The sequence below is a fragment of the Mustela lutreola genome, chromosome 13 (assembly GCF_030435805.1).
Source record: "Mustela lutreola isolate mMusLut2 chromosome 13, mMusLut2.pri, whole genome shotgun sequence".
In the NCBI taxonomy this organism is placed as follows: Eukaryota; Metazoa; Chordata; class Mammalia; order Carnivora; family Mustelidae; genus Mustela; species Mustela lutreola.
In genome coordinates, this window is record NC_081302.1 from 60,900,152 (window position 1) to 60,915,102 (window position 14,951).

The 14,951-nt window shown below is 37.2% G+C and overlaps 1 protein-coding gene across 8 annotated transcripts in view; it reads left to right on the plus strand.

Annotated features, from left to right (window-relative positions):
• LOC131813915 (histone-lysine N-methyltransferase SETDB2-like) overlaps window positions 1–14,951 on the plus strand; it is an 89,952-nt gene that overhangs the window by 34,376 nt on the left and 40,625 nt on the right. For all 8 annotated transcript variants that reach the window (XM_059144459.1, XM_059144457.1, XM_059144456.1 and 5 more), the window contains 4 exons: window positions 10,764–10,880; window positions 11,616–11,785; window positions 13,863–14,079; window positions 14,588–14,687. In XM_059144459.1, the coding sequence (XP_059000442.1) occupies window positions 10,764–10,880; window positions 11,616–11,785; window positions 13,863–14,079; window positions 14,588–14,687 (604 nt within the window). The remainder of the gene's footprint in view (window positions 1–10,763; window positions 10,881–11,615; window positions 11,786–13,862; window positions 14,080–14,587; window positions 14,688–14,951) is intronic.

Sequence of the window (14,951 nt, forward strand, 5' to 3'; positions counted from 1 at the left end):
AATCATAATAGCAACAAGTCTAGCTAATGCCATGTAGCAGAGCCAGAATCTTATAGTGTTACACATACACTTGTTACACAGGTGCTTTACATATAGTTTTTTCCGTAATCACAAAACCCTGTGAAGTAGGTAATATTACTTCTGTGTTATAAATGAGAAAGTTGAGAAGCCAATTTTAAGGTTATAGGGCAAACAAACTAAAGAGTAGGTGTTTGAACCCATGCTCTTTACCATTTTGTTATATGTCTTATTTTAATTTTACAAATATTTCCTTGTTACTTCTTTATAAAGTCAGAGGTGCTTATAATTCATATTCTCATAAAATTGGCATTCCACTAAAAAATCATGTTCTAATATGTAAGAATTTGAAAATTTTATTTTAAGGGTATGTGAGATATATGTAGGTAGGCATATATGGAGTGGAGTTCTATTTTATTTTATTTTTTTTAAGATTTTATTTATTTATTTATTTGACAGAGAGAAATCACAAGTAGATGGAGAGGCAGGCAGAGAGAGACAGAGGGAAGCAGGCTCCCCGCCGAGCAGAGAGCCCGATGCGGGACTCGATCCCAGCACCCTGAGATCATGACCTGAGCCGAAGGCAGCAGCTTAACCCACTGAGCCACCCAGGCGCCCCTGGAGTGGAGTTCTATTAAATACATTTAATTTAATGCAAATTTAGCTACCTGTACTAGGCAAAAGGAAAAGAAAGAGAAAAAGAAGTAATTTAAATAATATAGACAATAGTTTCACCATCTCAGTTAATTGAAGTATGAGAGAAGATATATAAATCTGTTACCTCAATTTGGCTCAGTTCCTTTAGGCCTGTCATAGAGCAAGTCTCTCACAGTGCCAGATTTTATTCTGTTTTAAAATAAGGGGTTTTTTTTGTTTTGTTTTGTTTTAATATTTTGTCTAAATATAATTGACGTGTGGCCAAGCCCAGTCTCAGTGCTGGAGGAAAAAGCTGTTGCACAATGTTTACTTAATGGTCAGTTTATAAGATTTTTTTAAAAGAAACTTGACTATATATGATTTTTTATAAAAATTTATCTGAGAGAAAAATTTTATTTGAGAGGGAGAGAAGAAGAGAGGAAGAGAGAGAATCTCGTGCCCTGTGTGGACCCTAATGTGGGATGCCTAATGTGGGGCTGATCTCATGACCCTAAGATCATAACCTGAGCCGAAATTGAGAGTCAGATGTTTAAACCACCCAGGCACCCCAACTCTATATGGTTTTTGCTTTAACACTGTAGACACTAACCTTGATATAACATGTATCACCATTATACATATTTTCATCTATATGTCAGAAACTAAAACAGAAATCACAAAAGCAAAGGCTGAAACCTGCTGGGATCTAGAAATGACACAAGCACTGTGGCTAGGGATTTTAACTCTTACTGGAGTGGGAATTAAACATGTCCCATGCGTGGCAGATAGTGGGAACTGAGTTCTCCAGGGCATAGGAACAGGCAGGGGCCTCTACAGGACTGGAAAGTAAGCTAATTATCTCACATAGCCTAGAATGGGATTAACAACAACTGGTTTTAGAGCAGTGAAACCCATAGTCACAGCCAGAGCAATGAGGAAAGGAGTCAACATAAAGGAGCACCCAGGAGTAAACCGCATAGAAAGGTAGGATTTTAGTAGCACACAAAGATGTATAGGACCATGAAGGCAGCATGAGTTCCAACAAATGGGAGCATTCACACATGAAGAATCCAAAATAAATATGATTAAAAGAGACTTTATTTTTTTTTTTTAATTTCATTTATTTGAGAGAGAGAGGAAGAAAGAGCATAGGAGAGCAGAGAGGGAAGGACAAGCAGACTCTAGTGAGTGCAGGCCTAACATGGGGCTGAATCTCACAACCCTGAGATCATGACCCAAGCTGAATTTAAGAGTCAGTTGCTCAACTGACTGAACCACCCAGGTGCCGCAAAAAGAGACTTTAAAATAGATATGTTTAAAATGTTCAGAGAGATTAAAATGTTAACATCCATGAAATAAGTGAAGGCTATTAGGGGGCCAGGGAAAGGTGTATATATATATAGAAAAAAATTGGAAATGTGGGAAATAAAGCGTGTGGTCACAGAAATAAAAAAAAAACAATAGATGGACTCAATGGTAGAGCTCATATAGCTGGAGAATAATTAGAAAGCACTAGTGAGTTGCAAGACGAAAGAGATCTTTCAGAATGAAAAAAGATGAAGACTTGAGGAAGACAATTTACAGATTAAAAGCTGTGAAGGATAAAATGAGAAACCTTAGAATATATCTGAGAAGAAGAAAAGAGCAACATTCAAAGAGCTAATAGCTGAAAATTTAAAAAGTATCTATGGTAAAGAATATATTCAAACACTGTCAGAAAAAAATTGACTAACAACACAGTTCTCATCAGAAATAAAGACAAAAACAGAGGCAGATTGGCTTAAAATGCCAAAGGCAAATAAATGTAAAACTAGAATTCTATACCAAGCCAGACCAGTCATTTGACAGGGTGATGTTCAAACAATTACATAGCCATTGAGGACATGCATACATATTTCCCAGCAATAGTACTTTTAAGTATATCTAGAGCATTGTTTTCCAAGCTACAGATTTAATGGGAGGTAAAATCATTAAAGCGATTGTAACTAGCATTTTTAAAATTTAAATAGTAAAGAAAATACCGAAGGGGGACCTGGCTGGCTTAGTCAGGAGATTGTGCTAATCTTGATTTCAGGGTTATATTTGAGCCCACGTTGGGTGTAGAAATTGCTTAAAAATAAAATCTTGGGGCACCTGAGTGATTCAGTTGTTTAAGCCTCTGCCTTCGGCTTAGATCATGATCCCAGGGCCCTGGGTTGGAGCCCAACATTGGGCTCCCTGCTCAGTGGAGAGCCTCCTTCTCCCTGTCCCTCTGCTGCTCCCCCTGCTTGTGCGTGCACTCACTCTCTCTCTTTCTCTCTCTCTCTCTCAGTCTGTCAAATAACTAAACAAAATCTTTAAAAAAAATCTTTAGGGGTGCCGGGGTGGCTCAGTCAGTTAAGTGTGTCTGACTCTTGGTTTCAGTCTCGGGTCTTGATCTTGGTGTTCTGGGATTGAGCCTTGCTTTGGGCCCCATGCTTGGCACTGGGTCTGCTTCAGATTCCTCTCCTACTCCCTCTCCCACTCATATTCACGCGCTCTCTCTCTCTCTCTCAAATAAATAAATCTTTAAAAAATAAATAAGTAAAAACAATAAAATATTTTTTAAAAAGAAACTACCCAAATATATCATACACAAAGGTAAAATTTCATGCCACTGTTTCAGTTTATACATACACATAGAGAAATATATTTGTATGCCTATATAGGATCATGAAGAAAATGTATTTCTTACTGTTGGTCCTTAGTCAGAAATCAGAGAGATCCTACTCTAGATATGCTTACACATATGCATAACAAAAAGCTATTAATTGCAGTATTGTTTGTAATATTTGAAAACTAGAAACAACTTAATTGTATACCAAGCAACTTCATTAAGCAACTTAATCACTTATCCAAATGCTATCAAAAAGTTAAAAGGAATTGAGATTTGTATATAACACATATGAGCCTCAAAAACATTTTGAATGAAAATGGCAAATTGTAGGATAATAACTATAGTGAATTTTTAAAAACAATACAATATTTTGTTTGTAGGTACATACGCATGTAAAAGTATAAAGGATGCAGCACCAAACCTCTTGAGAGTTTAGTTTTATCTGTAATGTTTTATTTTTTAGAGATGATATATACAGTGTATATATAGTGTTTTTCTCCACATCTTTACCAACACTTGTTATTTCTTTGGGGTACTAAATATCCTGATAGGTGTGAGGTGATATCTCATTGTAGTCTTGATCTGCATTTCCCTGATGATGAGTGATGTTGAGCATCATTTCATGTGTTTGTTGGCCATCTGGGTGTCTTCTTTGGAAAAATGTCTGTTCATGTCTTCTGCCCGTTGGATTATTTGCTTTTTAGGTGTTGTATAAATTTTTAATATATTTTGGATAGTAACCCTTTACTACATATGTCATTTGCAAATATCTTCTCTCATTTAGTAGGTTGTCTTTTAGTTTTGTTGATGGTTTCCTTTGCTGTATAGAAGCTTTTTATTATGGTGTAGTCCCAAAAGTTTATTTTTTGCTTTTATTTCCCTTGCCTCAGGAGACATATCTAGAAAAATACCACTTCAGCCAATGTTAGAGAAATTGCTGCCTGTGCTAAAACTCTTTTGGGAGTTTTTTGGTTTCAGGTCCCACGTTTAGGTCCTTAATCCATTTTAAGTTTATTTTTTATATATGGTGTGAGAAAGTGGTCCAATTTCATTCTTTTGCATGTAGCTATCATGTTTTCCTGGCACCATTTGTTGAAGAGACTTTTTTTCCATTGCATATTCTTGCCTCTTTTTTCAAAATGTTGGTTGACCATATAATCATGGGTTTGTTACTGGACTTTTTTTTTTTTTAAAGATTTTATTTATTTGACGGAGAGAGAGAAATCACAAGTAGGCAGAGAGGCAGGCAGAGAGAGAGAGGGGAGGAAGCAGGCTGCCTGTGGAGCAGAGAGCCCCACGCGGGGCTCGATCCCAGGACCCCTGGGATCATGACCTGAGCCGAAGGCAGAGGCTTTAACCCACTGAGCCACCCAGGTGCCCCTGTTACTGGACTTTTTATCCTATTCTGTTGATCTGTGTGTCTGTTTTTGTGCCAGTACCATTCTGTTTTGATTCCTATAGCTTTGTAGTATAACTTGAAATCCAGAATTGTGATCTTTTTCAAGCTTGTTTGGCTATTGTGTGTGTGTGTGTGTGTGTGTGTGTGTGTGTGATTCCATACAAATTTTAGGATTATTTGCTCTGTGAAGAATGCTGTTGGTGTTTTAATATGAATTGTATTAAATCTGTAGATTGCTTTGGGTAATATAGACATTTTAACAATATTTGTTCTTCCAAGCCATGAGCATGGAATATCTTTCCATTTATTTGTGTCTTCTTCAATTTAATCAGTAATTTTCAGGGTACAGGTCTTTCATCTTGGTTTAGTTTGTTCTTAGGTATTTTACTATCTTGGTGCAATTGTAAATGAGATTGCTTTCTTATTTTCCCTTCCTATTGCTTCATGTAGAAAAATGCAATAGATTTCTCTACATGGATTTTGTATCCTGTAACCTTACTAAATTCATTTATTAGTTCTAGTAGTTTTTTGGTGGAATCTTTAGGGTTTTCTGTATATAGTATCATGTCATCTGCAAATAACGACAATTCTACTTCTTTCTTACCAATTTGAATGCCTCTTCTTTCTTTTTCTTGTCTGATTGCTGTGGGTAGGACTTCCAGTATTATGTTGCATAAAAGTGGTGAGAATGGACATCCTTGTCTTGTGCCTGATCTTAGAGGAAAAACTCTCAGTTTTACACCATTGAGTATGATGTTAGCTGTGGGTTTGTCAGTTATTCACTCATGGCCTTTATTATATTGAAGCATGACCCCTCTAATCCCACTATGTTGAGAGTGGGGTTTTTTTTTGTTTTTTCAATCACGAATGATGTTGAATTTTGTCAAATGCCTTTTGTGAATCTATTGAGATGATCCAATGATTTTTGTCCTTCCTTTTGTTAATATAGAGTATCATGTTGATTAATTGCATATATTGAGCCATCTTTGCATCCAGGAATAAATCCCACTTGACCATGGTGAATAATCTTTGTAGTATATTGTTGAATTTGGTTTGCTAATCTTTTGTTGAGGATTTTTGCATATATGTTCATTAGCTACATTGCTCTGTTGTTTTCTTTTTTCCTAATATCCTTATCTGGTTTTGATACCTAGATAATGCCTCGTAGAATGTATTTGGATGTTTTCCTTCCTCTTCTATTTTTTGGAATAGTTTGAGAATAGGTATTAACTCTTCTTTAAATGTTTAATATTAACTCTTTTTTTTTTTTTTTTAAAGATTTTATTTATTTATTTATTTGACAGAGAGAAATTACAAGTACACTGAGAGGCAGGCAGAGAGAGAGAGAGAGAAGGAAGCAGGCTCCCTGCTAAGCAGAGAGCCCGATGCGGGACTCGATCCCAGGACCCTGAGATCATGACCTGAGCCGAAGGCAGTGGCTTAACCCACTGAGCCACCCAGGCGCCCAATATTAACTCTTTTTAAATGGAGTTTTTGATTTACAATTCAGTTTTGTTACTAGTAATCATTTATTCTATTTTTTCTTGATACTTATGGAAAATTATTTTTGTGAATTTATCGATTTCTTCTACATTGTCTAATTTGTTGGCTTGTAATTTTTCATAGTAATCTCATCTCTTATAATCCTTTGTATTTCTATGGTGTCAGTTATTACTTAACCGCTTTCATTTCTGATTTTATTTATTTGAATCCTCTCTCCCTTTTTTTGATGAATCTGACTAAAGGTTTATCAATTTTTTTTTCTTATCAAAAACCAGGCTCTTGGTTTCATTAATATTTTCTATTTTTTTCCTTGTTCTCTGTTACATTTATTTCTGCTCTGATCTTTTTTATTTCCTTTCCTCTACTAATTTTGAGTCTTGTTCTTTATCTACTTCCTTTAGGTGTAAGTTTAGATTGCTTGAGATTTTTCTTATTTTTTTGAGGTTAGTATATATTTCCCTCTTTTGCTTTTGCTGCATGCCAAAAATTTTAGACCATTTGTGTTTCATTTGCTTAGAGGTATTTTTTAATTTTCTCTTTGATTTTTTCATTGGCCCATTGGTTGTTGTCTAGTAGCATGTTGTTTAACCTCCACATGTTTATGATTTTTCCACTTTTTTTCTTTTAATTGATTTCTGATTTCATTCCATTTTGTCAGAAAAGATGCTTGATATGATTTCAGTCTTAAGTTTATTAAGACTCATTTGTTGGGATATATGACCTGTCATGTGGAATGTTCCATGTGCTCTTCAAAACAATGTGTATTCTCTTGTTTTTGGCTGGAGTGTTCTGTATGTATATTTCAAGTCCATCCAGTCTACTGTTCAAAGACACTGTTTCATTACTGATTTTCTGCCTGGATGACCTATCCATTAGTGTAAAGAAAATGTTAAAGTCCTCTACTATTATTGTATTACTGTTAGTTTCTCCCCTGGTGTCTGTTAAAATTTGCTTTATACATTTAGTTGCTCCAGTGTTGGGTGCTTAGATACTGAACAGTGCTATATCCTGTTGTTAGATTCATCCATTTGTCATTATATAATGCACTTCTTTGTCTCTTAATACAGTCTTTGTTTTGAAGTCTATTCTGTCTGATACAAGTATTGCTACTGCAGGTTTGTTTGTTTGTTTTTCACTTCCATTTGCTTGGAATATCTTTTTCCATCTCTTCACTTTCAGTCTGTATGTATCTTTAGGTCTGTAGTAAGTCTCTTTCTTGTAGGCTGCATATAGATGGGTCTTGGTTTTTTTGATTTTGCTCTGTTTTTGTGGTTTTGTTTTGTTTTTGTTTTTGTTTTTTAGAGAGGGAGGGGAGGGGCAGAGGCAGAAGCAGAAGGAGAGAGAGTATCTTAAGCAGGCGCCATACCCAGCAAAGAGCCTTACATTGGGCTGGGTCTTACAATCCTGAGACCATGAACTGAGCCAAAATCAAGAATCGATCCTTAACTGACTAGGCCACCTAGGCCCCTGTCTTATCTTTTGATTGAAGCATTTAATCTATTTGTATTTAACATAATTATTAATAGGCATGTACTTATTGCCATTTTGTTAATTGTTTTTGTAGTTCTTTTCCATTCCTTTTTTCTTCTCTTATTCTCTTTCCTTACGGTTGATTACTTTCTTTATAGTTAGGCTTGGCTTTCTTTCTCTTTCTCTTTCGTGTCTCTGTTCTAGGTTTTTGGTTTGTGGTTACCACGAGGTTTATATATAACTTCCTTAGGGGTACCTGGGTGGCTTAGTCAGTTAAGCAACTGCCTTCAGCTCAGGTCATGTTCTCAGGGTCCTGGGAATGAGCCCGCGTCAGTCTCCCTACTCAATGGGGAATCTAATTTTTCCCAGTTCCTCTGCCCCTCCCTCCACACTCATTGTCTCACTCCCTCTAAAATAAATAAAATCATGACATATAACATCCTAAGTGTATAACAGTCTATATTAAGCTCATGGTCTCAAGTTTGAACACACTATAAATGAGCTTTATTTTAACTTCCCTCTCCCTCATTTTATATCTATGTTGTCATATTTTATATCTTTTAATTTTGTGAGTCCCCTTTCATAATTTTCCTCTAATGGCCTTTTCTTTTCCACTTCAAGAAGTCACTAACATTTCTTGAAAGGTCAGTTTGATAGTGATAAACCCTTTAACTTGTTTGTCTGGAAAAATCTTTCTCTCTCCCTCAGTTCTGAATGATAATCTTGCCAGATAGAGTATTCTTGTTTGTGGATTTTATTCTTTAAACACTTTTTTTATTCTTAAGTTTTTGCTAAAAACCAGCTGATTGTGTTATTAGGTTTCCTTTGTATGTTATTAATTGCTTCTCTCTTGTTGCTTTTTAAAATTCTATCTTTAATCTTTGACATTTTAATTATTATATGTCATGGTGTGTATCTCTACAGATTCATCTTGTTTGGAACTTTCTGTACTTTCTCAACCCAGATGTCTGTTTCCTTCTCTAGATTAGGGAAATATTCAGCTGTTACTTCTTCAAATAAGTTTTCTACCTCTTTCTCTCTTCTGATTGCAGGACGTTTATAATCCAGATGTTTGTTCACTTGATACTGTCCAAAAGGTCCCTTAACCTATCCTCCTTTTTAAAAATTCTGTTATCTTGTCATTAATCAGCTTGGGTAGTTTCCATTACCCTATCCTCCAGATTGCTAATATGTTCTTCTGCATCCCCTAATCTATTGATTCCCTCTAGTGTAGTTTTCAATTCAGTTATATTCTTCAACTCTGACTGATTCTTTTTCATATTTTCTATCTCTTTGATGCAGTTTTCACTGAGTTCACCCAGTCTTCTCTGCAATCTGGTAAACATCTTCATGATCGTTACTTTGAACTCTGTCAGGATATTGCTTATATCCATTTCATTTAGTTTAGTTTCTGAGGTTTTGTGTAGTTCTTTGTTTGGAGCATGTTCCTGTTTCCTCATTTTGCTTGACTTTCTGTCTTTATTTCTATGAATTAGGCAGCATGTTTGCTTCTCCTAAACTAGAAGAAATGATCTTTGCATGGTTATGTCTATGGAGACTATGTACCGGTGACTGGCTGACTCACAGGAGCTGTGGCTGGCTATTGTGGGCTAGAGGCCGCAGGGGACCCTGTGCTGGGGCTGTTTTAGTGGGATGCCTGAAGCTGAAGTTGGTGCGGGATGAGCTGTCCTCGGGCTCTCAGTGCATGTAGCACATTGGCCAGATAGCTGAATCTGAAGTGGGTATGGGCTGTAATGGTCCCAGGGCTCTTTACAGAGGGGGCACCTTGTGGGTACAGCTGAAGGTTAAGTGGATATGAGGCCAGGGGTCCCCATAGTTCTTTATTCAGGAGAGCTCTGGTAGCGTGGCAATGGCTGAGGCAGGGCATGAGTCAGGATGTTCTAGGATACTATGCACCAGGGATGCGCAGACATCATCTGGAGCCAAGGTGTTATGAGCCTGGGCTGTTCTAGGATACTTTGCACCTGTGTCATCTTGACACACCTTGAGAGATGGCTGGAGCTGTATTAAGTGTGTGCTTTGTGTGCTGTACTGGGGCTGCTTTGATGGGATGGCTAGGGCTGGTATGGGTTAGGGGCCCAGAGTTCACTGCAGTGATAGACCCACGAGGGTACCTGGACCTTTTCCCTGTCTGCAGTATCAAGGGAGAGGGGGAATATCAACCGTGGTGTTCACCAGCCCCTCTGACTTGGAGTGAGTTTCAGCAGCTCTCCCCCCATTTTGCATAGTTCTAGGGTTGAGTCCTTTGTATTCTAGTAGCTCTTTTAAACAGGCTTTTTTCTGTGCCCTGCTGAGGTCGCAGGCGGACTAAGACATCCAGACCGTACTCTGATCTGTGCTATCAAGGTGGAGAGGAAACGTAAACTGTGGTGCTTGCCAGCCTCATAACCCAGACAGGATTCCAGCAGCTGCTCCCCTGCCAAATGGCAGGGGTCTAGGGCTAGTTCCTTTATATTCTAGTTGTCATTTTAAGCCACAGCTTTTTTTCTGTGCTCCAGGGCAGACAGATCTGCTCAACAGTCGCTCCTCATTGCAGTTCAAAGTGTCAGAGGTGGTGGGGGTTCCCTTCGTTACTGTGTCTCTGTCTCTCTGTGTCTCTCTCTCTCTCTGTGTCTTTTGTGTGTGTGTGTGTGCAGAAGCTTCTCAGTCAGCCCTTATTCTTCAGGAGGCATTGCTCTATAATTAGGTGGATATAGTATGTTCATGGAGGGGGTGAGTTCAGGGTCTTCCTACATTGCCATCTTTTTTTTTTTTCTTAAGATTTTATTTATTTGAGAGAGAGAAAGAGAGAGCATGAGAAGGAAGAGGGTCAGAGGGAGAAGCAGACTTGATCCCAGGACCCTGGGATCATGACCTGAGCCGAAGGCAGACACTTAAGGACTTACACCAACCAGGCGCCCCAGTTTTTGTCCTTTAAAGAGATCTCTTCTTTAGGGAAGAAGTCCAACTGTCCATGAGCTAAGTAACTATTCTAAATACAATTACATTCTTTACTATATTATTTACATTTTTATCAAGACTCTCTTTACTTAAGTTGGTGCTTTTTTATTCTAACTTCTTGATCCATTGCTTTCCTTTTAGAACAAAATGTGCATGTCTTCAACTGACCGCAAGGAATGCCAGGACTTGCCCCTTGTCAAGTAATAAAATAACCACTGGATATAAATATAAAAGACTACAGAGACAAATACCTACTGGGTAAGATACCTTGAGGATTTATTGCAGGGTGTTTGTATTTTTGAAGGTGGGTACTTTATTGTTGTGGTCTGTAGTCTTATAGATATCATTAAATATTAATTTTTTATACCAAAAATATATATTAAGGAATAAAAAACCAAATTTATATATTGTTCTTGGAAATAGAAGTCAGAAAAGAAAAAGAAAGAAAGAAATGGAAGTCAGAGAGCACACACAGCATGCATAGTGTACTTAAACACCCATCTGCTTTGAGTCTAGCTCTTACCCTCTAGGGTTAAACTACTTTGGGAAGCTCTTTCCCCACTGAGAAATAGAATTTGCAAAGCTCATCTAAGAATTGGGAATTTTCAAACTTTCAAAATTGTTGTTATTAAAAAATACAGAGAAATGGAAAAGCTTTCTTTTTAGATATTCCTTTCCCAGACATTACTAGACATTTAAAAAAAGCTAACATTTATTATGTGCCAGGCATTGCCGTAAGCACCTTGTAAATACTGACTCATTTAATCGTGAAACAACCCTACAACATAGGTACTATTATATATCCCGATTTTAGAAAATGGGAAATTGATAACTCATCCAAAGCTATGATGAGAATCCAGGCAGCGTAGCTTGGGGAGGCTTCACACTTAGTCTGCCTCCTGTCCTAAGTATTAGTGAGGTAGCAGTATAAACTGCTTTTGCTTTTAATTTAGGATATCTGATTTATTTTTTTCTTGCATATTTTATTGACAGCATTTATGAATGCAGCCTGTTATGCAAGTGTAATCGGCGAATGTGTCAAAACCGAGTTGTCCAGCATGGACCTCAAGTGAGGCTACAGGTGTTCAAAACTGAGAAGAAGGGATGGGGAGTACGCTGCCTAGATGACATTGACAGAGGGACATTTGTTTGCATTTATTCAGGTAAAGCAAAGGTTAATTATTCAAATTACTATAGTAATATCTGCATTTCTGAATCTCCATTTTACTAAATCTTATAGCAAGGACAGGAGCAACAATATAGAGGAGGAGCATCAGAGGAGGGCAGGTGACTGGGAAATCGAGCACTCACAGATGAGGAGACACTGGGTATTCCAGAAAAAACAAAAGGCTCAGAGATAAAACTTGGGTTATTATGTGAGGCATTTTTTTTCTCTCCATCGCTATAGATGCTTTGGGATAAGTTAAGACTTTTTGAATAAGAAAGCTAAATGACTGACTTCCTAAGGTAAAGATTATCAACCAAAGATGATCTTGTTCAATAATTTGAACTGTTAGAATTTAACAAGTTAAGTCTGTAATAAATACCTGCACAAGATGATTCAGGCAGTGACTTTAAGCAGCTCCCTCCATTTCAGGGACTCAAGTTGCCCATCTCTAAGCAAAGCTTCCCAACCAAGTGTTTTATGGTTGTGCCATTACTGATTTTTTCTGGTCACAACCCCTCGGCCAGAAACATCAGTTGCAGTAGTCTCAGCAATTTACCCTGGAGTATCAGGCAAAAAAGCCTCATTCCCTGTGTGTACCATGAAATGAGAAAGGTTGAGGATACATGGCTCTGGAACCAGTCTGAAGGAATTATGCTGGACCAAGTCTTGGCAGGAAGGCAGCAGAGACCAGAGCAACCACAGCCATCCTCATCTGAAATTCCAGATTCACTTCAGTGAAAGCAAGAATTAGTATAATTCATAACAGCCACATTTGGATCCACATACTATACAATTTGCCTACACATTAATCTCTCATATTTCTAAAAATCACTCTTTGATGAGAGTCAGCTGCCTTATAAGGAGCCACATGGTGTCCAGGAAGTATCATTAGTTTTGTCCTCATTACTAGAAAATGTACTTAAGGTACCTCTCTAATCTAGCTGCTGATTTTGACTTGGTAACTATAGTTTTGAGTCCCTTAAAAGAAAATGCATAAACTTTAAGTTTTAATATTACACTAGAACTTAATATGAGAGCAATAGGCACAATTGCCTTACATTTACATAGGTCACTTTATTAAAAAATACAGGTTTTTTAAAAAGATTTTATTTGAGAGAAAGCAGGAGTGGGGATGGTGGGGGAATGGAAAGCGGCAGAGGAAGAGGGAGAAGCAGACTCCTTACTGAGCAGGAAGCCCAACATGGGGCTTGATGCCAGGACCCCGGAATCAGGACCTGAGCTGAAGGCAGATATTTAATTGATTGAGCCACCCAGAAGCCTTAAAAAAATACAAGTTTTAACTGATAAAGCATTTTAACTAGACTTTTTTTTTTTTTAAGATTTTATTTATTTATTTGACAGAGATCACAAGTAGGCAGAGAGGCAGGCAGAGAGGAGGAGAGCAGGCTTCCTGCTGAGCAAAGAGCCCGATGCAGGGCTCAATCCCAGGACCCTGGGATCATGACCTGAGCCGAAGGCAGAGGCTTTAACCCACTGAGCCACCCAGGCGCCCCTTAACTAGATATTTTAACTAGACACAAAAGCTGCGATGTTAAGAGTGGAGCTCCCTATGGGCCGCCCTTCATTTTATATCAGAACAGACAAATGCCTTTTTTCATTTATTTATTTATTTATTTTAATATTTTATTTATTTATTTGACAGAGAGAGAGAGATCACAAGTAGGCAGAGGTAGGCAGAGAGAGAGGTAGAAGCAGGCTCCCTGCCGAGCAGAGTCCGATGTGGGGCTCGATCCCAGGACTCTGGGATCATGACCTGAGCCTAAGGCAGAGGTTTTAACCCACTGAGCCACCCAGGCGCCCCAAATGCCTTTTTTTTTTTTATATGGCCAGTGTTTTTTCGTATACTGGAAGATAGGAAGTCACTTAGTGGTCTTTTATTTATTGTTTCTTACAAGAGTTTCCTAGGGTGAGTTAATGTATTTATTTTCATTATAGAAATATGGTACATTTCACAGAGATCTTTAGTAATGGAGCAGAATGGAGATGTTCTTTTATTGTTTAGCAATTTTATTATTTTTTTTCTTAATAAACTCTTACTTTTTTTCTTTTAGGAAGATTACTAAGCAGATCTAACACTGAGAAACCTAATGCTATTGGTGAAAATGGAAAAGAAGAGAATATTATGAAAAATATGTTTTCAAAAAAGAGGAAAATAGAAGCTGCAGATTGTGAGGTTGAAGTTATCCCATTAGAACTGGAAACACACAAAAGTGCTGAGACTGAGGAATATCTGCCTACGTTCAGTAATAATTTAAAAGAGCCTGTTATGTAAGTAAGATACTATGAACCCAGTCAAGATTGATCTATATTATTGAACAAGAATGGTTCCTTTTGTTTCTGACTTCCCCTGCCCCCAATACTCCTATGTATCTCCTATATATCAACTTGCTTCACAGTTGTTAAGTTTAACTCTGAGAAATCTAGAATGCTTATATTTTAAAAACTAGCCAACATATTTATCTCCTCAGTGTCCTATTTGTGTAGTTTTACTTTTAAAAGACTTATCCCTTTAATCAGAGTCTTTATGGATGTCACAACTTTTGCTGTCCTTTTTATTTTCTGTCATCTTATTCACAATCCTTTTCACAGATTCATTTTTAAAAATACTTCAAAAATGATTGGCTCTAAAATATATTTCCTTCTTTAGTGGGAGATAAGCATCGGTGTTACTAGATTAATTTCTAAATGGATACTTCTGTAACAGTGATACCTATATTTCAAGGTCCAATAAAGAGAATTTTTAGTGATATATAGAATAACTGTTTTTCCTTTTCAGAGAAATGAAATGTAACAATATTTCAAGAATTCAATATCATTCAGTCATTAGAAGTCCTAAAGTGAAGACAGCCATTATTCAACGCAATGGGAAAAGGATGGTAAAAACTGCAAAATGTAGATGGGCCCCTTATGAGAACATTAACTGTGATTTCAACTTTGTCTTTTATTTAATTCCAGTTGTTTGTATAATTTAGTAATATGTAGGAATTCTTTTATTACTTTGGAAGGGACATACTGTTGAAGTATTAGGATCGTGTTTTATTTACTTAATGTCCTCCAGGGTCATTGGCCTGTTCCCAACTTAGATACATAAGGAGACTGTTGATCATGATCTGACAATGTGTTCCACTGAGACTGAGAGC